Source organism: Octopus bimaculoides, chromosome 26 (genome assembly GCF_046866305.1).
Source record: "Octopus bimaculoides isolate indiv1 chromosome 26, ASM4686630v1, whole genome shotgun sequence".
Lineage (NCBI taxonomy): Eukaryota > Metazoa > Mollusca > Cephalopoda > Octopoda > Octopodidae > Octopus > Octopus bimaculoides.
In genome coordinates this window covers 25,034,512-25,062,448 of record NC_142953.1, presented here as the reverse complement: position 1 = coordinate 25,062,448, position 27,937 = coordinate 25,034,512, and the positions used below count along the sequence as shown (strand labels likewise).

Genomic DNA, 27,937 nt, shown 5'->3' with positions numbered 1-27,937 from the left:
TATATATATATTATTTTATTTAAAAGAGTTCCAACTCTGTCTGTTTTTTATGTTTTATTTATATTCTTGTAAAATTAATGTGGGATATAGAATATGGAATATACAATATATAATATAAAAATGGATGGTACAATGAAATAAAGTATTGAATGTCTTATTGAATATATGGAATATGTCTTATTGACTATATGAAATATTGAGTGTTCAATATAAAGGATTAAATATATAAAGGCGAATACATATTTTCTATACCTTGTGGACTTTAACAGACTGTTAAAGTCTGTCATACCGGCCATGATGAAATACCACAAGGTATAGAAAATACGTATTCGCCTTTATATATTTAATCCTTTATATTGAACACTCAATATTTCATATATTCAATAAGACATATTCCATATATTCAATAAGACATATTCCATATATTCAATAAGACATTCAATACTTTATTTCATTGTACACTCCTGCGCCTATGTTTACAATTTATTTATTTATTTATCTATTTTACTGAATAGGCTTCTCCCATGATTTTAAAATGTGGAGTGCCAAAAATATTAGCCAAAATCAGTCCGTAGGTGACGGGCGGGGAATCATAAATTTTCAAAACAATTTTCAGGAAAAAACTCCCCCCCACTCCTATCATTTCTTGTAGTGAAAAAAAATTGGAAAACTCCTCGTCAGAATGGAGAAAATCCAACTTATGTGGGTGGCCAATTCTTTTTACTTCTATTGTCATATGTGAGGGTGCTGAAAAGTTCCTGACTTTGGCTAAAAGAAAATACAGGTGGACCAATTAGTTATGATTTTATTCAACCTATTCCCCTCTCAGATTCATGCAATTATTGCATCAGTCCTTCAGTTTTCTTAAGTCCTGTGAAAGAACTCGGAACGTTGGACTTCCAACCAACCCTTTCATGACACCATTAAGGCCAGGAACTTTTCAGCCCCCCCCCCTAATTATTACAATATAGAATTCAATGTTTGTTTGTTGTGGCTGTTATTGTTTATTTATGTTGTTGATATTGTTGTTAAGCTTCAGGCCAGTTCTGATTTAGTAGATAGAGGTAAAAAATATAAATAAATATGGCGTGGTAGTATTGTGAAGGAGCTTGCTTCCCAACGATGTAGTCCTTGCTTCAGTCCCACTGCATGTGTCTTCTGTTATAGCTCCGAGCCTATCAAATCCTTGCAGAGTGGAGTTTGCTTGACAGAAACTGAGAGAAGCCTGTCGTGTGTGTGTGTGTGTGTGTGTGTACATACATACATACATGCATATGTATATATGGTGATCACATGACTATCACGTATATATATATGTACATATGTATTGCAAGTCAGCAATCCAACTGACTTTTTTTTACCACTGCAGATATAAAAACAGAGGCAATGAACTTGGAATTATGTGGTTGGGAAGCCATCCCTGTGCCTATAAATATATATATATATATATATATATATATATATATATGACTATACTAACTCGCTCACATATTCACAAATTTGTGGACTCATCTTGACTCAATTGAAAAGCCTTGTAACTCTGTTAATGATCAGATTGAATTTAACAAGGAAGAACTTTAAAATGTTTCAATAACAGAAGTAACAAAGATAAGGAATGTAGGGTAAGCAACAATCCACCACAACACATCCTTATATAAATCCTTTAATTAAAACTGATTTTCTCCATAATAATTTTGTTCTGGTAGTATTATGATATAATCTGGAAGAAATTTATTTTCAAGACAAATAATACACATGCAGAAATAACAATGAATTAATTTTTATTTCTGAGCAATAATTACGTCTGTGAAGTATCAGATCACCCCATAAGTTCTGTCCAAATTTTGAATGAAGAAAACAAGTTATCAAATGTTATATTTAATTGTAATTTAATCATCAATGTACTTTCCCTGATTATCTATGACTTCCTTCCATCTATTTACAAGCTTTTTAATCCCATCAATGTAAAACTCTTTCGGTTTCAAAGCAAAGAGCTCTGAAATGTCAATTTCGACCTCCTCCTGGCTTGCGAAAGTTATATCCCCCAAATGATTCTGTAAACTACGAAACAAATGGTAGTCTGAAGGAGCAAGGTCAGGAGAATAAGGTGGATGAGCAATTTTTTCCCAACCAAGCTCTTCGATCTTCTGTGATGTGATCTTTGCAGTGTGGGGTCGCGCATTGTCCTGATGAAACATCACTCCTTTTCGATTCACCAAAGTGGGTCTTTTTTTCTTCAATGCTTGGTTCAAACACTCAAATTGCTGACAGTAGACTTGAGTATTGATTATTGCATTAGGTGGTAACAATTCAAAGTGAATTACTTCTTTGCAATCCCACCGGATAGAGAGAAGAACCTTTTTCCCATGAAGTTCCCTTCTCGGTTGTGGTTGAGCTTTTTCCCTTTTACCAAGCCAATGTTTACGACGTTTAACATTTCGATAGAAGATCCATTTTTCGTCACCAGTCACAATTCTATCCAAAAAGGGTGAAATGAGTTCATGAGAATGGAGAAAAGAGCAGATGTCAACTCGGGATTTGCGGTTGCTTTCGGACAATTCATGAGGCACCCATTTTCCAAGTTTAGGAACCTTTCCAAGTTGTTGAAGATGACGATGAACAAACAGGTGTATGGTTTGAACTAAGATTTATTGCCAATTCTTCAACTGGTAATGCAGGATTTTCTTCAAGTAATGCCTCAAGAAGCTTTTCATCAAACTCAACTGGACATCCTGTTCGATCTTCATCTTCAAGGCTGAAATCTCCACTTCTGAATTTTGCAAACCATCTTCTGCACGTTCTTTCATTCAAGCATTCTTTCGTATAAACTGAGTGTATGTTTCGATTCGCTTTGGCTGCAGAGTTTCCTTTTTTTGTACTCATAAAGCATTATGTGCCTCAAATGCTCTTTGGATACTTCCATGTTAGAAAGGGTTTTAATCAAAGAAATTTTAATTCTATTATTCTGTAAAATAATATTTGATTAATTTAAATGTACACAAATACATAAAAATAATTTTTAATTCTATTAGACATTCTAAAATACTATTAAATTTCATTCAATTTTAAAAAAGGTAAAATACACACACACACACACACACACACACACACACACACACATATATATTTATACTTTATTAAAAAGCAGCAAAAATATCACAAAAACTGTTCTTCAGAGTTTCATGTTCCTATTCATCAGACAGTTTTGTTTAGAATGGAACAAAAATAAGGTTATAAGCAAACATATACAATTAGTTTAATGGATACACATTTGAAAATGGTTTTGTTTCATTGGTCCTTTCAACTAACGGTCTTTTCAATGACCGGTTGCATACAGTGAACAAATTGTGGTATAAAATCACCTAATTATAAAATCGAAGAAAACCTTCAATAAAAAATACCTTATAAAGAAGGACAGAGTCTAAATACCCAGGGTAAATAATTATTTGTTAATTATTAATCAATTAATACATTAAAAGTTATATATGTTTAAAAAAATGTTCACGGATTACATATACATTTAGCAGTGTATGCACATACCAAACCCTCTTTAATATACATATATACACTAAAACATACAGAGGCATGTACATTAGCTACATACATATACAGACATATATAGGCAAGACATAAATATATATACAAATGCATGTATGTATATGTAAGCACACATGCATGCGCACAAAATCACCTGGCGTATGCTTATACAAGTTAATTGAAATAATGAACTTAACCAGGAAATTTATTACATGTCTAATACAATTTTTAAAAACAGATTAAATAAGGATGAGTCAGTAATAAGCAACCAGGTAAATTACTCAAATAAGTAATTCCTGCATAAACCCCCCTCCTACTTCCTACCACCCACATCTCCTCTCCTCCCACCCACCTCTCCCCTCCTGCTCCAACTCCTACTTCTCTGTACTTCTCTTCACTCCTACTCTTTCTCTCTTCCTCTCTCTCTTACTCTCTTCCTCTCTTTCTCCTCGCTTTCTCCCTCGTCCCATACCCACCTTCCCCCTCTCGTATATCCACCTTCCCCTTCCCCCTTCATCGTCAACCCTCCCTCATAAGCTCATCCCATCCCAACACACTCCTACTCTACCTTCCCACCCCACCTCATCCAATTCCTTACACTCACCCCAACCTCTGCCTACCCACATACCCCTACCTCTACCCCCACCCGCAGCCTAACCCACACTCCATGCTTTCCCCACTCTCGCCTCCCCCGCCTCCCACCTCCCAACACTCTCACATCACACCACGCTACACCATATCACACAACACATCATTTCACAACACACCACCACGCACACACTAGCACTGACCAACTCCCTTCTCCCTTCCCCATTTTTTCACACCTACATACACACATACATACGTCAAGATCACCAGCATTCTCTCTCTCACACACACACACACACAGCTTCTCATATTTGGATCACCGCTTCTTTCCCCTCTTGTTATCTCCCCTTTTTCTGAGCTCTCCTGTGTGAACTTTCTGTCCGGCAGTCACCATGATAGATCGCTGACCACAACATTCAATTTTTTTTTTCTCCATGTTTTTCTCCTTGTTTTCTCCTTATTCTTTCTGTTGAAGAGCATAGCTCGTTTTGAAACGATCACACCTGCTTTTGCCATTCCTTTAAAAGGCTAAAAATAAACTTATTGAAAAGAACTAACCAGCTATGAACCCAATTTTCTTCTTTTCTCTTTCCCATCGACACACACACGGACACACACACCAACACAAAAAAACACACACTCACACACACACACCAACACAAAAAAACACACACTCGCTCTCTCTCTCACTTTTCCTCACCCTCTCTTACTATCCTATATATCTCTCTCCACCCCTACACACTCAATAAAACTATATAAAGAGACCCTCCGCAAAGTTTTCTCAAAACAATTTGAAAATCCTGCACGACCAGGTGAAAAGTGCTTTATTTAATATGTGACATTAATAAAAATCTGTAAATGTACAAACATCCAGATTTCTGAGTACCTTAATTTTTTTCTATATAATTTCTGTACATCACCTCCAAACCTTCAAACATATATATATATATATATATATATGACAGTGTATATGTGTGTATGCATATATGTATATGTATACATATAAAAATACATATGTATGTCCTGGGTATGGCTTTATACTGCATCCGATAGTAGGGCCCTGGTTCAAGAATACCAAGATTTTGAGCTACTATTGTTCCCAGGACCAATCTGACCCCCTAGTTAGGATCCCAGCTATGGCATAACTATCATGTGAACCATTGAAAGTGAAGGACTGCTGGTGCTGGTTAGAACTTCCCTTCTAGGAGAAAACAAACTTGGATTCAAAGAAAAACAGTGCAGTTTGTTCCTGGTCATTCCAACCTTGGCTGTGCCACTGATTTTATAGCTGATTGCTCTGCAAAGTGGATTCTGTACTGTGCAACACTTTATTCACTCAGAAGAAACTCACATCCAGGAACTTCTTGGACTCACAGAACATCTGCATGGACTTTCTGTATCTGTGTAGGAGTGTATATATGTATGCATATATATTGTACCCAATATGTCATATAACATTGTATAACAAACTTTTAATTTTTTAATTTGTTTTTGGCTTTGTCTAGTAAGTGTTATTTCCTATTTGCTTCTAATCAAAGTAAATGACTACTATTCCCTTTAAACTTTGCTTCTGTGACTTGTCCTTCCCCACTCCCCCACAACATTACTGAACCTTGTGCCGAAATTAGAAAGAATTACACTGTGTAACAAAATTTTTATTTTTTTATTCTTGTCTTTGGTCAGTAAGTGTTATTTCCCATTTGCTTGTATCTAGAAATCAAATGAAATGACTACCATTCCCTTCACACTTTGCTATTGTGACCTGAACATCAATGTTTTGAAACTGACCTATTTTCCATTACATCTAAAACAGATTCAGCGCTCAGTTGCTGAAGCAGAAATATCATTATAGCAAATATTCTGCTCAATACCACAGATCTGCTTGTCAGTTGCTTGACCATAACCACTTGTGCCTTAGTGGCTGACAATATGTGCATCTCTGATGAGGAACAGGAGTAGTGGGGGAGCATCATAGCTACGTGTTGAAAGGGATTCTTTGGGGATTTGAATAAATGTAATGAAAGCAAAGTTTGAAGGAAATTTTAGCCATTTTTCAAACAGAAAATAGCAATTGGTACCGAAGGACAACAGTTGTGTTACACAGTGTAATATGTATTAAAGTTGGCACATATAAATGCATAAGAATGTGAACATATGCACAAACATTTGTGTGTTGACCTATTTATATCCAGAAGTGTATTTGTATCTCAAGTGATCACGAAAATGCAAAAGAACATTTATAGACATATTGGTTACAAAATCTGACACAAAGCCTACATTTTCAGGGAGTGGGGTAAATTGATTAGACTGACCCCACCCCTCAGTGCTATTTATTTTATTGACTCTAAGGGATGAAAGGCAAAGTTGATCTCAGTGGTTCATTTACGTATACATTGTGCCTATTTCTGTACCGTGTGAAGGCATGGCCTAGTGGCTATAGGTGTTGCATTCATGATCGTAATATCACAGTTTCAATCCCCAGACTGAGTGGTGAGTTGTGTTTTTGAGAAAAAAAGCTCCATTTCACATTGCTTCACTCCACTCAGTTGTTAATGAGTTCCAGTAATATCTGGGAAGTTCACTCTATGATGGACTGGAATCCTCTTCAAAGGGATTGAGAATGTTGTAAGATCAATCGCGTACACGCCAAGGAAACCTAGTTAAGCACTTGCCTTATGAGTGATGGGGCCATGACAGAGTCAAGTCCAATCTAGTACAGTCCTATTGTGAATATTTGTACAAATAGGCGCAGGAGTGGCTGTGTGGTAAGTAGCTTGCTTACCGACCACATGGTTCTGGGTTCAGTCCCACTGCGTGGCACCTTAGGTAAGTGTCTTCTACTATAGCCTCGGCCCGACCAAAGCCTTGTGAGTGAATTTGGTAGACGGAAACTGAAAGAAGCCCGTCGTATATATGTATATATATGTATGTGTATGCGTGTATATATATTTGTGTGTCTGTGTTCGTTCCCCCAACATCGCTTGACAACTGATGCTGGTGTGTTTACGACCCCATAACTTAGCGGTTCAGTAAAAGACACCAATAGAATAAGTACTAGGCTTCCAAAGAATAAGTCCTGGGGTCGATTTGCTTGACTAAAGGCAGTGCTCCAGCATGGCCTCAGTCAAATGACTGAAACAAGTAAAAGAGTATAGATACATATTGCCTGCACTTTACAATTTGACTTTTTATGTGTGTGCTATTACTGGCACTCTGTCAGTTACGACGACAAGTGTTCCAGTTGCTCTGATCAATCGTGAAATTAACGTCCAAATGGCAGGCTGAGTATTCCACAGACACACGTACACTTAACATGGTTCTCATGGAGATTCAGCATGACAAGGTTGGCCCCTGACTTGTTTCAGTCATTTGACTGAGGCCATGCTGGAGCACCGCCTTTAGTCAAGCAAATCGACCCCAGGACTTATTCTTTGGAAGCCTAATACTTATTCTATCGGTGTCGTTTACTGAACCGCTAATTACAGGCACAACTCATTTTTGCCAGTTGAGTGAATTGGAGCAAAAGAGAAATGAAGTTACTCAATTTCTTGTTGAACCATTTGCACAAATGATTTGTTTTATAGTGGATCAAATGTTTGCATTGCACATTAACTCACTCCCTCCATCAAATCGACATTACCTGTACAGGTGCACAAGTGTGCCACATGTCAGATGTTGAAATTATTGCAGAGCAACATGAAACGAACTTCCTGCACAAGGCTTTGATCAGCCCAGGGCTAAAGTAAGAAACACTTGCCGAAGGTGCTATGTACTGGGACTGAAACATAACCACCAGCATAGCAAGAGGTGGGGGAAGGTGGCAGTCTGCCCTGCTTGGAACTTTTATGGGGGCAGCACTATTTTTGGGTCTGCTGTAGGCAATGTGTTTTTTTATGGGAGGGGGGGGGAGGGGGGGGGGGGGCAAACCGAAGGGCCGCCCAAGCAGTACACACTCTAGCTACACTAGTGTAGATCTCCATAAGATATGTACTTATTAATATTTTGCAGAAGCTTGGTAGAGAGCGGGCAGAATTGTCAGCACACTGGTCAAAATGCTTAATGGTGTTTCATCCATCTTTATGTTCTGAGTTCAAATTCCACTGAGGTCGACTTTGCCTTTAATCTTCATTTTGGGGTTGATAGAATAAGTACCAACTGAATACCGGGGGTTGATGTACTTGATTTATACCCCTCCCACAAACTTGCTGGCCTTGTGCCAAAATTTGAAACCAATATTTCATTTTGTAAAAGGTAGCAAGCTAGCAGAATCATTAGCATGTTCTGAGTTCAAATTCTGCCTATTATCCATTCAGGGTCTATAAAATGAGTACCAGTTGATCACTGGGATCCATGTAATCGAATTACACCTTCCTGGAACTTGCTAACCATGTGCCAACATTTGAAACCAGTGTTTAGCAGAAGCAACAGAGTGACTCAAGGGCCAAAAGTTTCATGCCTTGACACAAGTTTGATAAACACTGATGCTTGAATGGTTTGGACCTTCAGTCATTGCTTCTGCTTAATTTTTTAGGAGAGTGGGTTATATATCTTTAGATATACACCTAACTCTCCTACATTAAATTGGAAGAGAACTGAACGCAGAAACTCCAAACTGATGAACAACAACAAATATTTATTGTTCGGTGGAAAAGGAAAACAGCTTCTAATTGTCCGGTTTTAGAGTAGCCTGAAATGTAGATGTACGGTTCTTCGTGCTGGTGTCGTTATAGAGACAACTTGGTTCAACCACACTCAAATGGGAGAGCTTGCTTAGACGTCTTGCTTGGTCGCTGTCTGCCTTGGTAAGAGACAGTCTAGTAGCGGGAACGCTTCGATGTTTAAACCCACGCATGCGTGGTTAAGGATTCAGCAATGGCGTCGGCCTTTTGGCGCCAATGTGACGTCACTACAATTTTAATAAAATTAGAAATATATACTCATATTTGAAGTTCTATTTTTCCTGTTTGCATCAACAAAGCTATTATATGTGTGTGCACACACGTGTGTCATCATCATCGTTTAACGTCTGTTTTCCATGCTAGCATGGGTTGGACGATTTGACTGAGGACTGGTGAAGCCAGATGGCAACACCAGGCTCCAATCTGATTTGGCAGAGTTTCTACAGCTGGATGCCCTTCCTAACGCCAACCACTCAGAGAGTGTAGTGGGTGCTTTTACGTACCACCGGCACGAAGGCCAGTCAGGAGGTACTGGCAACGGCTACACTCAAAATGGTGTATTTTACGTGCCACCTGCACAGGAGCCAGTCCAGCGGGACTGGCAACGAACTCGCTAGAATGTCTTTACACGTGCCAGGAAGGCGATGCTGGGCACAGGTGCCATCACAATTTCGCTTTCGCTTGCCCCAGTAGGTCTTCACAAGCTGAGTTTCTTGTCCAATGAAGGAGAGGACATTGGCATGGGTGCCAGTCATCAAATTTATTTCGATTTCAATTTCACTTGCCTCAACATGTCTTCGCAAGCGGAGTTTAGTGTCCAATGAAGGAAAGGTATGCATAAGTGGGCTGACTAAACCCCTGGCAGAGGCCTTGGATTTAGGTCTCACTTGGCTTGCTGGGTCTTCTCACGCACAGCACATTTCCAAAGGTCTTGGTCAGAAGTCATCGCCTCGGTGAGGCTCAATGTTCGAAGGTCGTGCCTCACCACCTCATCCCAGGTCTTCCTGGGCCTACCTCTTCCACAGGTTCCCTCAACTGCTAGTGTGTGGCACTTTTTCACACAGCTATCTTCATCCATTCTCGCCACATGACCATACCAGCGCAATCGTCTCTCTTGCACACCACAACTGATGCTTCTTAGGTTCAACTTTTCTCTCAAGGTACTTACACTCTGTCTAGAGTGTGTGTGTGTGTTAACTGATAACATAAACAACAGCATGCGATGCACTATAGAATACAGTCAAAAACAAATCCTTTTTGGACATCCTACTCATAAAAGGAGGAACTAACATTAAAACTTACATCTACTTTAACTGGTACTTAATTTATTGACCCTGAAAGGATGAAAGGTTAAATCTACCTCGGCAGAATCTTCTGCTAAAATATTGATTTAAAAAAATGTACCTATACTCATGTTTTAAGTTCTATTTTTCACAGATCCATCACCAAACCTGTATGTATATATATATATATATATAATATGATATAATATGTGTGTGTGTGTGTGTTTGTATGATAAAGAGAGCCCAGTTGTTTTAAATGTTTATCAGAAATTAGCTTGTGTGGGGTGAGGTGGGGAGGGTTAGCTGTTATAGATAGCAGATACAATAAGAAGGTGGGTGGGGGTGGAGTGGGATAAAAAGAAGAAAAGAAAATATGTCCCTTCCTCCCACCATGACTATGATGACGGTGACAGTGATGACGACAACCACCGCCATGAATACGTTATCGCTGAAATGAATTAGTGACTCGAGTGAGGTGGAACAGTGACAAACTAGGACTTTAACCCAAGGTGGAATATTCGCTTCGTCCTTTGCTCTAAATATTTGCTAACAGGATGGACAAGCATCATCATCATGATTTGATTTGGGAGGGATTTAACTGTTATTTTTTGCAGGTCAATGACCACATAGAAGTTACCCTCAGATCTTATTTCATTCTTGCTATCTTAACCAGTTTGCCTTCTTCCTTCCCTTCCTCCTCCTCCTCCTCCTCATCATCATCATCCTTATTTAATGTCTAATGCTGGCATGGAACATAGACAAGATCTGATGGTCCCACTCAAGGACTGCTTGATGTCCACTATCTACTTTGGGATCTTTTTTAAAACGGGGGCCACATTTTTCATTAACGAAACACTTTGAAACTTGGAACACTGGTAGAATGTGTCATATAAAACATCTTTTTCTCTTAGTCTTCTTAAAAAAAAAAGAAATTCCTAAGTTTTTCCATGTTAAAATTGTCGTATTTCTGTAATTTCAACCAATCACTGATGTCCATTCAGCCGATATACATTAAGTGCAGACTACATAAACAAACGATTCTGAAACAATTCTATCGGTGATAGGGTTAGGGTTAGGGTTAGGGTTATGGTTAGGGTAAAACAGCAAATTTAAAAAGAAAAAAGCAAAACGAAGCTATGGAAATTAAATACGCTTTACACCGCTTAATCAGCCAAAGGAGTAAATATAAACAACTGAATACTTGTCAGTGATTGGTTAAAATTATCGAAATAAGACAATTTTTTACATGAAATAAATTCGAATACAAAAATATTTTTCTGTTCTATAACACAAAATAGATAAGTATACGAAGTTTGAAAGTCTTTCGGTACCAAAAACACTACGTAAAACATTAATGAAAAATGTGGCCCCCGTTTTAAAAAAGATCCCTACTTTGGAATGGTTTCTACAGCTGGATGCCCTTCCTAACGCCAACCACTTTACTGCCTGTTAAGTGAGTTTTATGTTCAAAGTGACCAGATCTGGCCTCTCACACCTACCCTATAATGTCATTTTAATGATAAACTGTCACATCATTGAAATCTCATAGTTGCTTATATAATGCATGATTAATTCAAAACAATTTGAATAAATTTGCATTACATTCGACAGAGTAGTCTAGATGCGATTGGGTTACAGATGCTAGCCTGTGCTTTACTATATATTCTCTTTGCAGAAGGAGCCTCTGGGAAATTTTCCCAATGTCATTACAGCTTATCTATGTAGGATATAAATACCATCTGGGTTAATTGAATTCACTGACCTTTTCAGTTCCATCAAAACAAAATGCAGTGTCATTGTTTTGCATTGCCATAGAGGTTGGTACAGGGATTGGAAGGAGAGAGAAAGAATGAAAGAAAGGAAGCTGTAGGAGTAGAAGAGATGTGTGTGAAGCTTGGTTGAAGTGATATGCAAAGTTTGTAACAAAAGACAAGTGATGACTAACAAAACGAGGTCCCTGAATATCACCCCTTAACCGGTGAGAAATACCAGCCAAACCACAATTGAAATATATACTCCATTATTTTAGACAAGATGAAATATATTAGGTACACTATATAACGTATGTATATGCATATTTATGCTGACTATATGTGTGTGTGAACGTCTGTGTGTGTGTGTCTGTGTGTTTTGCGGATTTTATTGAGATCTGCGTTATTATTTAGATTCACAAATGCAAAAGCATGTCTGGTCATTTGGGATGAAAGACACTGTGTGGTAAGGTAGCCATGGCTTCTAAATATAACCTATTGCCAACATATACACCCCAGCACACACACACACACACACACATGCACAATTACACACACACACATACACATGCATACATACATACACACACACATGTAATTAGTTTTCCTGTACAAACAAGAAATAAAACTATTCAATACAAATCAGTAGTCTACTACTACTACTACCACTACAATAACTACTACTGCTGCTGCTGCTACCACTACTACTACTACTACTACTACTACTGCTGCTGCTGCTGCTGCACCTGCAGATCACATGGTGATCTCATATCAAGATAAACAGTGCATGACCTCGCAGGTGGGGCCAAGTTAGAATATTCTTCAGGTCGAGTAGCCCATCCCGCTCAAAAGGTCCCTGAATAAGGTTTGTTTAAGGATGTCGAGCAAAACACCCATGTTTCCAAAGGTGAATTATTCAAACCCCAAAGAATTCCTCTCAACACATGGCTATGATGCTCCCCCACTACTTCTGCTCATGATCAGAGATGCACATATCGTCAGCCACCAAGGGACATGCTCAACTGGTTAAGGTCAAACAACTGACAAGCAAATCTGTGCTATTGAGCAGAATATTTGGTGTAGCCCATCTTTTTATACCAGGACAAAACAATGTCATGAGGGCCTCTGCCTTTATTATTATTATTATTATTATTATTATTGTTCACTAGTTTTATTTTTATAACGTGCTTTCACTTCACTACCGAGCGCAGCTCTGTGTGCCTTGGGTATGTGCTGTGGTTTGCTGTGATGCTCTTATGGTTACTGTATTGAAAGTGTTTTGCGTAGGATGTGTGCAGTGCCCAGTAGTGCAATTTTCTGTATGTTATATATATTTGTAAGTCCTGGTGTTTTTGTTATGTATTTGTCTGAATATTTTTTTATTATACCTAAGGCACCTACTATGATAGGAATCGTTTCTGTTTTTAGATTCCACATTCGAGTTACCTCTATTTTCAGGTCTTTGTATTTTGTTATTATTATTATTATTATTATTATTATTATTATTATTAGGAGTGTCTGTGTGGGAAGTAGCTTGCTTACCAACCATATGGTTCTGGGTTCAGTCCCACTGCGTGGCACCTTGTGCAAGTGTCTTCTACTATAGCCTCGGGCCGACCAAAGCCTTGTGAGTGGATTTGGTAGACGGAAACTGAAAGAAGCCCGTCGTATATATGTATGTGTGTGTATATGTTTGTGTTTGTGTCTGTGTTTGTCCCCCCCCCCCCAACATCGCTTGACAACCAATGCTGGTGTGTTTACTTCCCCGTAACTTAGCGGTTCGGCAAAAGAGACTGATAGAATTAGTACTAGGCTTACAAAGAATAAGTCCTGGGGTCGATTTGCTCGACTAAAGTCGGTGCTCCAGCATGGCCGCAGTCAAATGACTGAAACAAGTAGAAGAGTAAAGAGTATTATTATTCAAGGCGGTGAGCTGGCAGAATTGTTAGTATGCTGGATGAAATGCTTAGCGGGACTTCGTTACACTGTGAGTTCAAATTTCGCTGAGGTCAACTTTGCCTTTCATCCTTTTAGGGTCAATAAAATAAGTATCAGTTGAGCACTGGGGTCGATGTAATTGACTCGTCCCTACTTTCCCCAAGCTGCCCTTGTGGCAGAAATTTGAAATAATAATAATAATTATTATTATTAAGGTGACAAACTGGCAGAACCATTAGACTGTCAGCCAAAATGCCTAACAGCATTTCTTTCATCCCAGTATATTCTGAGTTAAAATTATTTTGAGGTCAGCTTTGCATTTCATCGTTTGAGGTTGATAAAATAATTACTGAACCTTGTGCCGAAATTAGAAAGAATTACACTGTGTAACAAAATTTTAATTTTTTTATTCTTGTCTTTGGTCAGTAAGCGTTATTTCCCATTTGCTTGTATCTAGAAATCAAAGGAAATGACTACTGTCCCCTTCAAGATTTGCTTTTCTGACCTGGACGTCAATGTTTTGAAATTGACCTATTTTCCATTACATTTTAGACAGATTCAGTGCCGAACTGCTGAAGCAGAAATATCATTATAGCAAATGTTCTGCTCAATACCACAGATCTGCTTGTCAGTTGCTTAACCATAACCACTTGAGTATGTCCCTTAGTGGCTTGACAATATGTGCATCTTTGATGAGGAACAGGAGTAGTGGGGGAGCATCATAGCCATGTGTTGAGAGTGATTCTTTGAAGTTTGAATATATGTAACAAAAGCAAAGTTTGAAGGAAATTTTAGCCATTTGTCATACTTTCTAGGAATAAACAAATATGTGATCATGAAATTGAACAGTAAAAGCCAGATGTAGTGGTTGTGAATAAAGAGGAAAAACATCTTGTTAACCCTCTTTCACACAGATTTAGTACTGACAGTCTGTGCTATGTACTGGTATTTGGCCATTCAGTAACTCTCTCTTTTTACTCCCTTTTACTTGTTTCAGTCATCTGACTGCAGCCATGCTGGAGCACCGCCTTTAGTCGAGCAAATCTACCCCAGGACTTATTCTTTGTAAGCCTAGTACTAATTCTATCGGTCTCTTGTTCTGAACCGCTAAGTTACGAGGACGTAAACAAACCACCATCGGTTGTCAAGTGATGCTGGGGGGACAAACACAGACACACAAACATATACACACACACACACACACACACACACACACACACACACACACATACATATATATATATATATATATAAGAATTTAAGGAATGGAGAAAACGCATGTTATATTCATTAAGATAGAAGAAATACATATAATTATATATATACATATATATATATATATATATATATATATATACATGTACATATATATGACGGGCTTCTTTCAGTTTCCATCTACCAAATCCACTCACAAGACTTTGGTTGGCCCGAGGCTATAGTAGAAGACACTTGCTCAAGGTGCCACACAGTGGGACTGAACCCGGAACCATGTGGTTGGTAAGCAAGCTACTTACCACACAGCCACTCAAAGAATTTTATGGTGTATTTTTTCCGATTCTTCTCAGTGTGGTATATTTGACAACATGGTGCCGCACAGAGCAAGACATTGCACTGCTCACATACGCAGTGTTTCAATGCAGTCAGTACTGCTTCCTGTCTGCAAGGAGTCAACCCTTGCAGACAAATTCTTCTGTCAAATGTAATACTTATTTATTCACATTGTTTTGAATTAATCATGCCTTAATCTCATAACTTCAAGATTTCAATGGCATGATTGTTGTGAGAAACCTGATTTGGCCAGTTTGGACATAAAGCAAGTAGAATATTTCAGCTGGGTATTACTGGTTTAAATGTGGAGGCGCAATGGCCCAGTGGTTAGGGCAGCGGACTCGCAGTCATAGGATCGCGGTTTCGATTCCCAGACCAGGCGTTGTGAGTGTTTAAAGTGGAGGCGCAATGGCCCAGTGGTTAGGGCAGCGGACTTGTGGTCATAGGATCATGGTTTCGATTCCCAGACCGGGCGTTGTGAGTGTTTATTGAGCGAAAACACCTAAAGCTCCACGAGGCTCCGGCAGGGGATGGTGGCGAACCCTGCTGTACTCTTCCACCACAACTTTCTCTCACTCTTTCTTCCTGTTTCTGTTGTACCTGTGTCATGCTGAATATCCCTGAGAACTACGTTAAGGGTACACGTGTCTGTGGAGTGCTCAGCCACTTGCACGTTAATTTCACGAGCAGGCTGTTCCGTTGATCGGATCAACTGGAACCCTCGACGTTGTAAGCGACGGAGTGCCAACTACAACAACAACTGGTTTAAATGCGAAAGGGTTAATCATAGATAATGTATGTCCAGATGATGGCAGAGTATCAGAAGGAGAAGAAGAGAAGCAAATTAGGCATAATGGTTTGAATTAAGAGATAAAAAAACTATGGGTATCGAAGAAGGCTGGTGTTGTCTCTGTTGTTGTTGTTGTTTGAGCTGTGGGAACTATAAGGACCAAGCTTACAAATAGGATTGAAAAAGATAAGGGAACATGTGGAGATAGAGCATCTACAGAAAACAATGTTGCTTGAAATTGAATAAATCCCCTGCAGAGTCTTTGAAGTCTGAATGAAGAGCGTTACCTCAGTCACATAGTTGTTACATTCTGCTGTGAAGTTGCTGTGTTAAAGAAGACAATACTAAATGTGTGTGTGTGTGTGTGTGTGTGTGTGTGTGCCTCTTATATTAAACAAAGTGTTTTTTTTAATCTTTTAAACTTTCTATCACAATTCTTTCCTAGATTCAAAAAATGGCCCTATAACTATCTGAAACAATTTGGATATCCAGGACCGAAACCTTCCTTTCCTTGGGGCAGCTTGAAAGAAGTTCGAAGCAAGGTCAGTATATTTGCATATCCTGTCAATATTGCCCTTCAATATAGTTGTTGTTGTTGCTGCTGCTGCTACTGTTGCTTGTTTTGCCGCATGTCTTCTATGTTTGAGATCTACTGTCAAAAGCATTCTTGCCATGGCATAGGCATGGCTGTGTGGTAAGAAGTTTGCTTCCCATCTACATTGTTCCAGGTTCAGTCCCACTGTGCAACACCTTGAGAAAGTGTCTTCTATAATAAGTTCAAAGCCTTGTGAGTGAATTTGGTAGAAGGAATCTGAAAGTAGCCCCCTTGTGTGTGTGTGTGTGTGTCTTTGAGAAAGTGTTGGTCCCCACCACCACTTGACAAACAGTTATGGTATGTTTATGTCCCTTTAACCTAGCAGTTCGGCAAAACAGACTGATAAAATAAGTACCTGGCTTTACAAAAAAATAAGTACTGGGGGTCAATAAGTTCAACTAAAATTCTTTGAGGCAGTACTCCAGCATAGCCACAGTCTAGTGACTGAAACAGATAAAAGACAAAAGATGACCCAATCACACCAGATCGCTGTGGAAGAATCTCACAGTAAAGTACCAGATCACAATAGAATGTACCATATTACCAGGTAAGCTTCCAGGTCTCACAACAAGGTACCATGTGGAAGGTACTATATTATATAAGAAGCTACCAGATCTCACATAAAGGTACCGTATTACAATCAAAGGCTATAGTTTTCAATAAATTTCTTGATCTTGGTGGAAGTGAGTGCTTTGTCATTTTGTGGACCACAAGCATAAGATAACGATTATGAAATAAAGAACAAAAACAATGCAAAACGTGTAGATTTGAATGGGAGCCTCGGCACAAATGGAATTGTGTTCACTTTATCAACAAAAACAACAACAGGAATAATAAAGGTAAAAGCCCTATCAGGTAGTATCATCTGTTTTCATTAAATAATCTTTTATGACTGTCACAAAAACAACAGGAAAGAACCCCAAAAACCTAGGTTATCTTATGGTGGTGGTGGGAGTGGCGGTGATGGTGTGTTCTTGGGAAAGGCTTTTAGACAGTAAGGTATACATACACACACACACACACACACACACATATATATACACACATATATGCATATATATACATATATATATACATATATTTTATTATATGTATTTATTTTCACCTAATTAATAAATAACTCGGACAAAATAACTTGGTTAATAGATACCAGGGTAGCAAAGATCACAAAATAACTGTGGTGTAACTCCTGTTTATTAGGTAGAAACTACTTGATATTTTGGGTACTTGAGTATATATAAATTTAATGAAGGGAGTAAAACGCATATGTTAACTGCATACTTTTATTTCCAACATATGTTTCGAAGAATTACAATTTATACGATCCATAGGAATCGGCGATGTTAAAAATGTAATCTTCTCTTCAGGGAAATGCATGGAAACCAGCTTAAACGTAAGACATTTTAACCGAATATTTTCAAATAAATTACGTTATAACCTTCTCCAACTATAGTTCTCATATTCGGTTAAAATGTCTTACGTTTAAGCTAGTTCCAATGCATTTCCCTGAAGAGAAGATTACATTTTTAACATCGCCGATTTCTATGGAAGTTATAATTTGTAATCTTTGAAACATATGTTGGAAATAAAAGTATGCAGTTAACATATGCGTTTTACTCCATTCATTAAATTTATATATATACATATATATATATATATATATATAAGTTCAAAAAAACACACAAAACAATAACAACAAAGTGAGGACGTGATACGGATAGTGTTATTGGACACTCGGGAAAGGAAGGAGAGAGAGTATGATGTTTCGGGCGGAGCCCTTCGTCGGAAAGACAGAAAGTTCGGAGAATATATATATATATATATATATATATATATATATATATATATATATATATATATATATATATATATATATATATATATATATATATATATATATATATACATATATATATACATATATATATGTATATACATATGTATATATACATATTCTGTTGTGTCTGGGGAGAATCATTTTCTTATCATGCCTTAAAATTTAACACACTCACCGTTAAAATTTCCACTTATTATTTTTATTTTCATAAAATTTTCGTTGTGTCTTGCAGCCTTTTCAATAGTCAAGACTCTTCCCAGACACAACAGAATATGCTTCAACACACGAAAACATATAAAAAAATCTTGCAAACCAAATCCAAAAACGAAATATATATATATATATATATATATACATATATATATATATATATATATATATATATATATATAAACAAACAGGAAACAACTTCTGTCTCATTCCAGGGAGAAAAATTAGAGGTAGTCGATAGCTTCCGCTATCTGGGTGACCAAGTTAGTAGTGGAGGTGGGTGCGCTGAAAGTGTAGCTGCTAGAATAAGAATAGCCTGGGCAAAGTTTAGAGAGCTCTTACCTTTGCTGGCGACAAAGGGACTCTCACTCAGAGTAAAAGGCAGACTGTATGACGCATGTGTACGAACAGCCATGCTACATGGCAGTGAAACATGGGCTGTGACTGCTGAGGACATGCGTAAGCTCGCAAGGAATGAAGCCAGTATGCTCCGCTGGATGTGTAATGTCAATGTGCATACCCGTCAGAGTGTAAGTATCTTGAGAGAAAAGCTGAACATAAGAAGCATCAGTTGTGGTGTGCAAGAGAGACGATTGCGCTGGTTTGGACATGTGGTGAGAATGAATGAGGATAGCTGCGTGAAAAAGTGCCACACCCTAACAGTTGAGGGAACCCGTGGAAGAGGTAGGCCCAGGAAGACCTGGGCTGAGGTGGTGAGGCAAGACCTTCGAACATTGGGCCTCACCGAGGCGATGACTACTGACCGAGACCTTTGGAAATGTGCTGTGCGTGAGAAGACCCGGCAAGCCAAGTAAGATCGTTGCCAGTGCCCCTGGACTGGCTCTTGTGCGGGTGGCACATAAGATGTACCATCTTGAGCATGACCGTTGCCAGTACCCCCTGACTGGCCTTTGTAGGGTTTTCGAGCGAGATCGTTGCCAGTGCCCCTGGACTGGCTCTTGTGTGGGTGGCACATAAAAGACACCATTTCGAGCGTGGCCGTTTTCGTGCGGGTGACACGTAAAAGCACCCACTACACACTCTGAGTGGTTGGCGTTAGGAAGGGCATCCAGCTGTAGAAACTCTGCCAAATTAGATTGGAGCCTGGTGTTGCCATCCGGTTTCACCAGTCCTCAATCAAATCGTCCAATCCATGCTAGCATGGAAAGCGGACGTTAAACGATGATGATGATGATGATATATATATATATAAATACATATATATATATATACAAGTGTATATATATATATATATACATATATATATATATACAAGTGTATATATATATATATATATATATATATATATATATACATATATATATACACACACACACACACACACATATATATACATATATATATGTACATATATATATATATATATATACAAGTGTATATATATACATATATATACATACACACACACACACACACACACACACACACACACGGAAAAATACCTAGCCAAAGATAAACCTCTGTACCTGGCTTTCGTTGACATGGAGAAAGCCTTTGACAGGGTACCCCCCCCCCCGATCCCTTATCTGGTGGTCAATGAGGAAACTAGGGATAGAAGAATGGCTACTGACCTCAGCGAAATTTGAACGTGAAGACAGATGAAATACTGCTAATTATTTCGTCCAGCATGCTAACGATTCTGCCAGCTTGCCATCTTAATAATAATAATAATGATAATAATAATGATAATAATAATAATAATAATAATAATAATAGTAATAATAATAATGTAATTTTATAATAAAATGTCATATGTTTTGGTGAGTGAATTTTGGCTCACTCTGTACATACAACAAATACACTCACGTACAGTATATATACACACACACACATATATAAATTACATTTTTTTTTTTTTTTTTCAGGGAAAATTTGCGATTGATGCAGAATGGATGAATAAATATGGCGATGTTGTGGGGTAAGAATTTATTTTGTTTAAATTCATTTACCTTTTATCTGCTTTTTAAAAAAATTTTTTAAGTCTTTTACTTGTTTGGCAAAAGATATTGATAGAAGAAATACTGGAGTTAAAAAGAAGCCCTGGGTTTGATTTGGAACTGAAATCCCATGGTTGGGACATGACCACAGCTATGCTTGCTCCTCAACCATTCCTATGCTTCTACCATTCCTGTGACTCTAACACTCCTGTGTTTCTGCCATTCCTGGGTCTCTACCAATTCAAATTTTCTACCATTTCTGCTCACCTACCATTCCTGCACTTCGACCATTCTTGCTATTCAACCATTCCAACTTTTCTACCATTTCTGTGCCTGTACCATTCTTTCATGGAGGCGCAATAGCCCAGTCGTTAGGGCAGCGGACTCGCGGTCATAGGATCGCGGTTTCGATTCCCAGACCGGGCGTTGTGAGTGTTTATTCAGCGAAAACACCTAAAAGCTCCACGAGGCTCCGGCAGGGGATGGTGGTGAACCCTGCTGTACTCTTCCACCACAACTTTCTCTCACTCCTACTTCCTGTTTCAGTTGTGCCTGTAATTCAAAGGGTCAGCCTTGTCACACTGTGTCATGCTGAATATCCCCCAAGAACTACGTTAAAGGTACATGTGTCTGTGGAGTGCTCAGCCACTTGCACGTTAATTTCACGAGCAGGCTGTTCCGCTGAATGGATCAACTGGAACCATTGACGTCGTAAGCGACTGAGTGCCAACACACACACCATTCTTTCAACTCTACCATTCCTAAATGTCTACCGGCTCTTCTAGCAGTGCTGTTCCTCTACCATTCCTTCAAACATTAGTAAAATATTCCATCTTGTTAGCATTGACAAATGATATTGTGGAGATGAATACAAGAGTTTAAAACAATGTATAATAATTAATTAGTGACGTAGCATAATTACTAACAGGATTCATTGGATTGTACTAAAACATGGTCCGTGACTTATTAACTGGACTAGTTTCACAAAGGTTGTGTCTCACCACAGAGCTGGTTTTTGTATTCCTGATTCAATGTGATGTTTATGATGTCTGATATTTATTGTGTTAAAATCTTAATGGCTCAGTATAATTCTCCTCTGAACCGCACTGGAAAGCAGACAAAACAATAACGTGATGATGTTGCTGACATTAATGTTGTTGATGATGGTGATGATGATTGTACAGAAATATGTGGACAAAGGGTAAAGTATACAAAGCAAATAGTTTGTGAATGGACTAAATGGGTCACATTTTGTTTACTTGAAACCAGATAACGTATCTGTTGGGGCTGGGGAAGTTCTTTTACATTTACTGAAGCGAAAAGAGAATAATAGACTCAATCACATGCACATGCGCGCGTGCACACATGTGTGTAAATTCTCCACAGTGTAACAGTGTATGTGTGGAGACGCAATGGCCCAGTGGTTAGGGCAGTGGACTCGCGGTCATAGGATTGTGGTTTCGATTCTCAGACCAGGTGTTGTGAGTGTTTATTGAGCGAAAACGCCTAAAGCTCCACGAGGCTCCGGCAGAGGATGTTGGCGAACCCTGCTGTACTCTTTCACCACAACTTTCTCTCACTCTTACTTCCTGTTTCTGTTGTGTCTGTAATTCAAAGGGCCAGCCTTGTCACATTGTGTCACGCTGAATATCCCCGAGAACTACGTTAAGGGTACACGTGTCTGTGGAGTGCTCAGCCACTTGCACATTAATTTCACGAGCAGGCTGTTCCGTTGATCGGATCAACTGGAACCCTCGACGTCGTAAGCAACGGAGTGCCAACAACAACAACAACAACAATGTATCTATGTGGGGTGGATGGGATAATGTTAAGACAAGGGGACACAAACATAAACACACATACAGACATATATACATACATACAGATAAATGCAGTTAGGTTTGACATACACACACACATACACACACACACACACACACACATATATATATATATGTATGTATATATATTTACATGGAACACAATAAATACAGAATAAAATCTAAAGAAATTATGTAATGGCTTAACTTGACAGCTGTTTCAGGAAGCCAAGGGTTGTGCAATAATCATAATTTACAGGTGCTATAAGCAAAATGACATGGGTATGCGACTGGATGCATCAAAATACTACAGTAAATCTGCTTCCCCTCTTCAAAGAAAGATTTGCTATTTGAATACATACATGAAGACACACACACACCTATATATATATATATATATATGTATATAAATAAATTGTAAATGCAAAAATAAAAACAAAAACATGAAGGATTCTGCGGTACATGTGTTTCAAGCTTTATAGTTTTATAGTTGTTACATCAGTGTATAATTGACAATATAAAGCTATCTTCAGCCGCAAATGTATGTATTCTCTCCCAAGAATTATATCACATAGGCGTTAAAGGAGGAAGAAAGATGAGATATAAGAGGTGAGGTTCCGTTTGGTATTTTGCATTGTACCATACCTTGTAGAATTCTTAATTTGATATATTTATACATAATTTTCTCGGTACTCCGGAATCCGTCCATACCTTGCCACAATTCAGTGTGTAGTGTTAAGTTGGTGGTTAAAAACAATACAATAAAAAAACATAACAAAAATGAAATAATAATATAAAATAAAATAGGAATATAAAATACTAAGAAGAAAAAATAATACAGATATTCATACAAAAATAAAAATAAAATAAAGTAAAACATAAAAGGAGTCAAATCGGTGGGGTGGGTAATCTAAGAAACAATTATATATATGTATATATATATGTAATAATACAAAGAATATATATACATGTATACACACATATATGTACATACTTACATCTACATGTGTATATATATGCATATCAGGGTACAGGACGTTAGAACAATGAACTACAGACAAAGGAACGAACACATAGGAAAACAGAAAGCCACTTGGAATATCCCTTCATCAGCTGTCTCTATTCCAACTAGACGTTTTGAAGATAAGACGTACTCTAGAATAGTCTCTTCCTGAGTAGTGGATCAACCCACTACACAGAGGATTCCAAGGTGGCAAACACAAACCAAGACAGGAAAAATTGGAATGTGAAAACAACATTCAAAAGCCGTACGGCCAAACGCGAATCTGAGGTAGAACGCTAGTAGTTCGCCTTGCCTTCACAGCGGCTGGAGTGAAAAGAAAGTTGACCACAGGTCACACAAGAGCAGAGAGGATGGTGGAAGGAGGAAGTGGAACAAGGATGAAGGGACAGAAGGGTATATATATATATATATATATATATATATAAATAAAACAAATAATAAATGAGTATATGCATATATACGTACAGGTGTGTGCATACCTACGTCTACCTGTATATATAGGTGCATATCTGGGTACAGGACATTGCAAACAAAACGTAGACAAGAAATAATAATAACCAGAGTACAGAAAACACACAAGCCACATAGAGAACATTTTCCTTCATCAGTTACCCCCGTTTTAACACCGGCGTTTCGAAGAGTTGGGCAGGACGCATCGTTAAAACGGCTCTTCCCATGGACCGCAAATTAAATTTGTATACACAAATTAAACCTGTGCCATGGAGGAATGTAGTGGCGGACAAAAAACAGGACAGGAAAACAAACGGAAAAGAAAACAAGACAGGAAAACAAACAGAAAAGGCCATGTGGCCAGACGTGAAAAATTATGTGTATATGAACATTGTGAGGCACGAACTTGAAAGTGGGGGCGAAGTAAGTTCGCGTGTTTGCTTGGTGATATCCAAGGAGGAAAAGGATTATTGACCGGAAGCATGTGACCATGCAGGGGTAAGGGAGAGAGAGAGAGAGAGAGTGGTAGAGGGAGAAACAAAGGGAGGAAGTAGAAGAATAGGTGAGCAACGAGAGAAAGAGAGGAATATAGTAGTAACAGAAGGAAGTACGAGGGGGGAAGAGAGAGATATAGTAGTAACAGAAGGAAGAATGAGAGGGGTAAAGAGAGATAGTAGTAACAGAGGAAGAACGAGAGGGGGAAAAAGTGATAGAGAAAGAGATAGAGTAGCGTCAGAAAATATAAAGTTGAAATTACTTACAACAGTGGTGACGCTGGCGTTCGGTCATGTAAAAACAAATAATAAATGAGTATATGCATATATACGTTCTCTATGTGGCTTGTGCGTTTTCTGTGCTCTGGTTATTATTATTTCTTGTCTACGTTTTGTTTGCAATGTCCTGTACCCAGATATGCACCTATATATACAGGTAGACGTAGGTATGCACACACCTGTACGTATATATGCATATACTCATTTATTATTTGTTTTTACATGACCGAACGCCAGCGTCACCACTGTTGTATATATATATATATATATAATAGAAATATTAATATAATAGAAATATTAATACGGCAGCGGTACTGGATATTAATAGTTATCGCCAAGCCAACATGGCAGTCCCAAAAATAGGACGAATGCTGCCATTATCATGGACACAGATTCGTGTGTCACATAGCTAGCTAGAAGCAATGGTCTCTTGGAGGTAATCAACGGCAGCATTCGTTCTATTTTTGGGACTGACATGTTGGTTTGGCAATAACTATTAATATAGATATATGCATGTATGTGTATTTGTATGTGTATGTTTGTATATGTATGTAATGTATGTACATATGTGTGTGTGTATATATATATATGTATGTATGTATATATATATATATGTATGTGTGTGTGTATATATATGTATGTGTGAGTGTGTGTGTGTGTGTGTGTGTGTGTGTGTATATATATATATATATATATATATGTAATGGACTTCTTTCAGTTTCCACTTACCAAATTCACTCACAAGTCTTTGAGTGGCCCAGAGCTATAGAGGAACACTTTTGTCCAGGGTGCTGCATTGTGGGACTGAACCCAGAACTTTGTATCTCCATCTATCTTTTGCTTGTTTCAGTCATTTATCTGTGGCCAAGCTGTGGCAATGCCTTGAAAGGTTTAGTTGAATAAATTGACTCTGGTACTTTTTTTAGCATTTGGTATTTATTCTGTCAGTCCTCTTTTGCCAAACTGCTTAGTTATATATTTTTTCCGTTTTTAGCTTTTATCTTGGAAGACAGCCAGCACTGCTGATTGGAGATCCAGAGATGTTGGAACAAATAATGGTGAAACAGTTCCATAACTTCACAAACCGATATGTAAGTTAGTTTATTATTTCAAACATTAACTCTTTAGCTGTCAGATTTCTTTGTCAAATTTATTGCATATTTATTCACCTTGTAGCTTCAAGATACCAATGATGTGTTTGTATATTTTTAGAATTACATTGTGGGGTAGCTGTGAGAGATTGAATCTTGTGAGTTTTAACATAAAACAAGGAGAATATTTGGGCTGGATAGGGTAAAGACCCACTCCGGGGTCTAGACAGTTCCTCTCTGAGGCACAAGTCGAGGTGAGGTTTTTTATGGAAGCCCAGCAGTCGTCCATGCATACCAGCCTCCCCTCTTAATACTATTATATGTATGTAGAGTAAAGGTAAAGACCCCCACTTGGGTCATGAATGACCATGAGATTGCACCTAGAAAGTCCCCCCTCTGAGACACAAGTCTGGGCAAGCTTGTTTATGGAAGACCAGCAGTCGCCCACGCATATCAACCTCTCTTCTCCATGCCACCAGTGTTACCCACGAGAAAGGCAAAGGGGCCGACACAGCCTGGCACCAGTGACGTCGCAGCTCATTTCTACAGCTGAGTGAACTGGAGCAATATCGAATATAGTATCCTGCTCAAGAACACAACACACTGGAATTGAACTCACTACCTCATGATTGTGAGTCTAACGCTCTAACCACTGAGCCATGGACCTTCACAGGATATGACTTGCTTAAATACTAAAGGGTTAAGGTGGTGAGCTAGCAGGATTGTTAACATGTCAGACAAATGCTTAACAGCATTTTTCCAGCTCATCATTTCAAGTATTTTGCTCAAAAACTCAACACATCACCTGGTCCAAAAACCATAATTTTATGATCATGAGTGAAACACACAAACCACTGAACCACGGACTTCCACACGCACTCACACACACTCACACTTTCTCTCTCTCTCTCCCTCTCTCTCACACACTCACACATATATTGCTACACAGATATTTGTGAAATACCTCCAAGACCCATAAACCAGATGTGGTGGTTGGTTTGGGGCCTCCATTTACAAAGAATCCAAGCTCTACTTTTCTATTCAATCCTGTCTGATGATTGTAAATTTACCTCTCCAAAACTTGATGGTTCTACTGTATGAAACCATCAGGTAAGATAAATCCAGTCACTAAATGTGGATGAAACCTGTGGAAGACTAAAATCCAGGAAGATGTGGGAGAATATGGTGAAAAATGACCTTCAGATGTTGAGATGCACAGAGAAGATGACAAAGGCCTGAGATGGTTGGCTATTTGCTGTGCTTGAGAAAACTCATTCATCTAAGTAAAAACAAGGCCCTTAAGGTATCTTATGTCTATGCCTCAGTGCACAATCTGTCCCTAACAAATTTCTCCCCACAATTCATTTTCCTAACACCTCTTCCCTCCATCCTTGTTTATCACTCAGAGTTGTCCCCTCCTCTCCATCTCCTACTTTTGTGAACTTACCTTCCCACTCAGCCTATCCAAATTCTGTACCCCATCCTTTATATATACCTCCCTGTAGCATCTTCACCATCTCCTCTTTCTCCCTTTTCTCTCTTTTTCCAACTGGGGTAGCCATGAAACTCCTCTCTACTGCAACATATCTGTTTTCTTTTCTTCTGTCATAATTCAACTTCTCACCACCCAACATAAAACCACCTCCCTCACTGCTACTCTCCACCAACCTTAGTTGAGGTATCTTCTCTTGCAAATTATTTAGCAACCTCACTGATGCTGGTGCCACATATAAGAAAAGCACCCAGCACACTCTGTAATATGGTTGGAGTTAGGAAGGGCATCCAGCCATAGAAACCATCACCAGCTCCTGTCTAACTGTCCAGCATGAAAAACAGGTATTTAATGATAATGATGATATAGGTAAAAGTAATAAGTGTGTGTCAATAAATATGTTTAATTTATATTTGAATAAAACAAGTTTTGTTTGTTTACATAGAAGGTAAATATTTCTATTATATATTAATGTAAGTGGAAATAAGGATACAAAATATGTTGACGCTTGAAAAAATGTTTTCATATAAAAGTTTGGGTGTGAAAATATTTGTGAATGTTTCCAGAAAGTAA

The 27,937-nt window shown here is 38.3% G+C and overlaps 1 protein-coding gene across 1 annotated transcript in view; it reads left to right on the top strand.

The window, feature by feature from the left end:
* The window catches only part of LOC106880759 (cytochrome P450 3A14), a 46,532-nt gene that overhangs the window by 3,107 nt on the left and 15,488 nt on the right, over window positions 1-27,937 (top strand). The window contains exons 2-4 of the mRNA XM_089342366.1: window positions 16,560-16,656; window positions 20,643-20,695; window positions 25,776-25,872. Coding sequence (XP_089198492.1) covers window positions 16,560-16,656; window positions 20,643-20,695; window positions 25,776-25,872 — 247 coding nt within the window. The remainder of the gene's footprint in view (window positions 1-16,559; window positions 16,657-20,642; window positions 20,696-25,775; window positions 25,873-27,937) is intronic.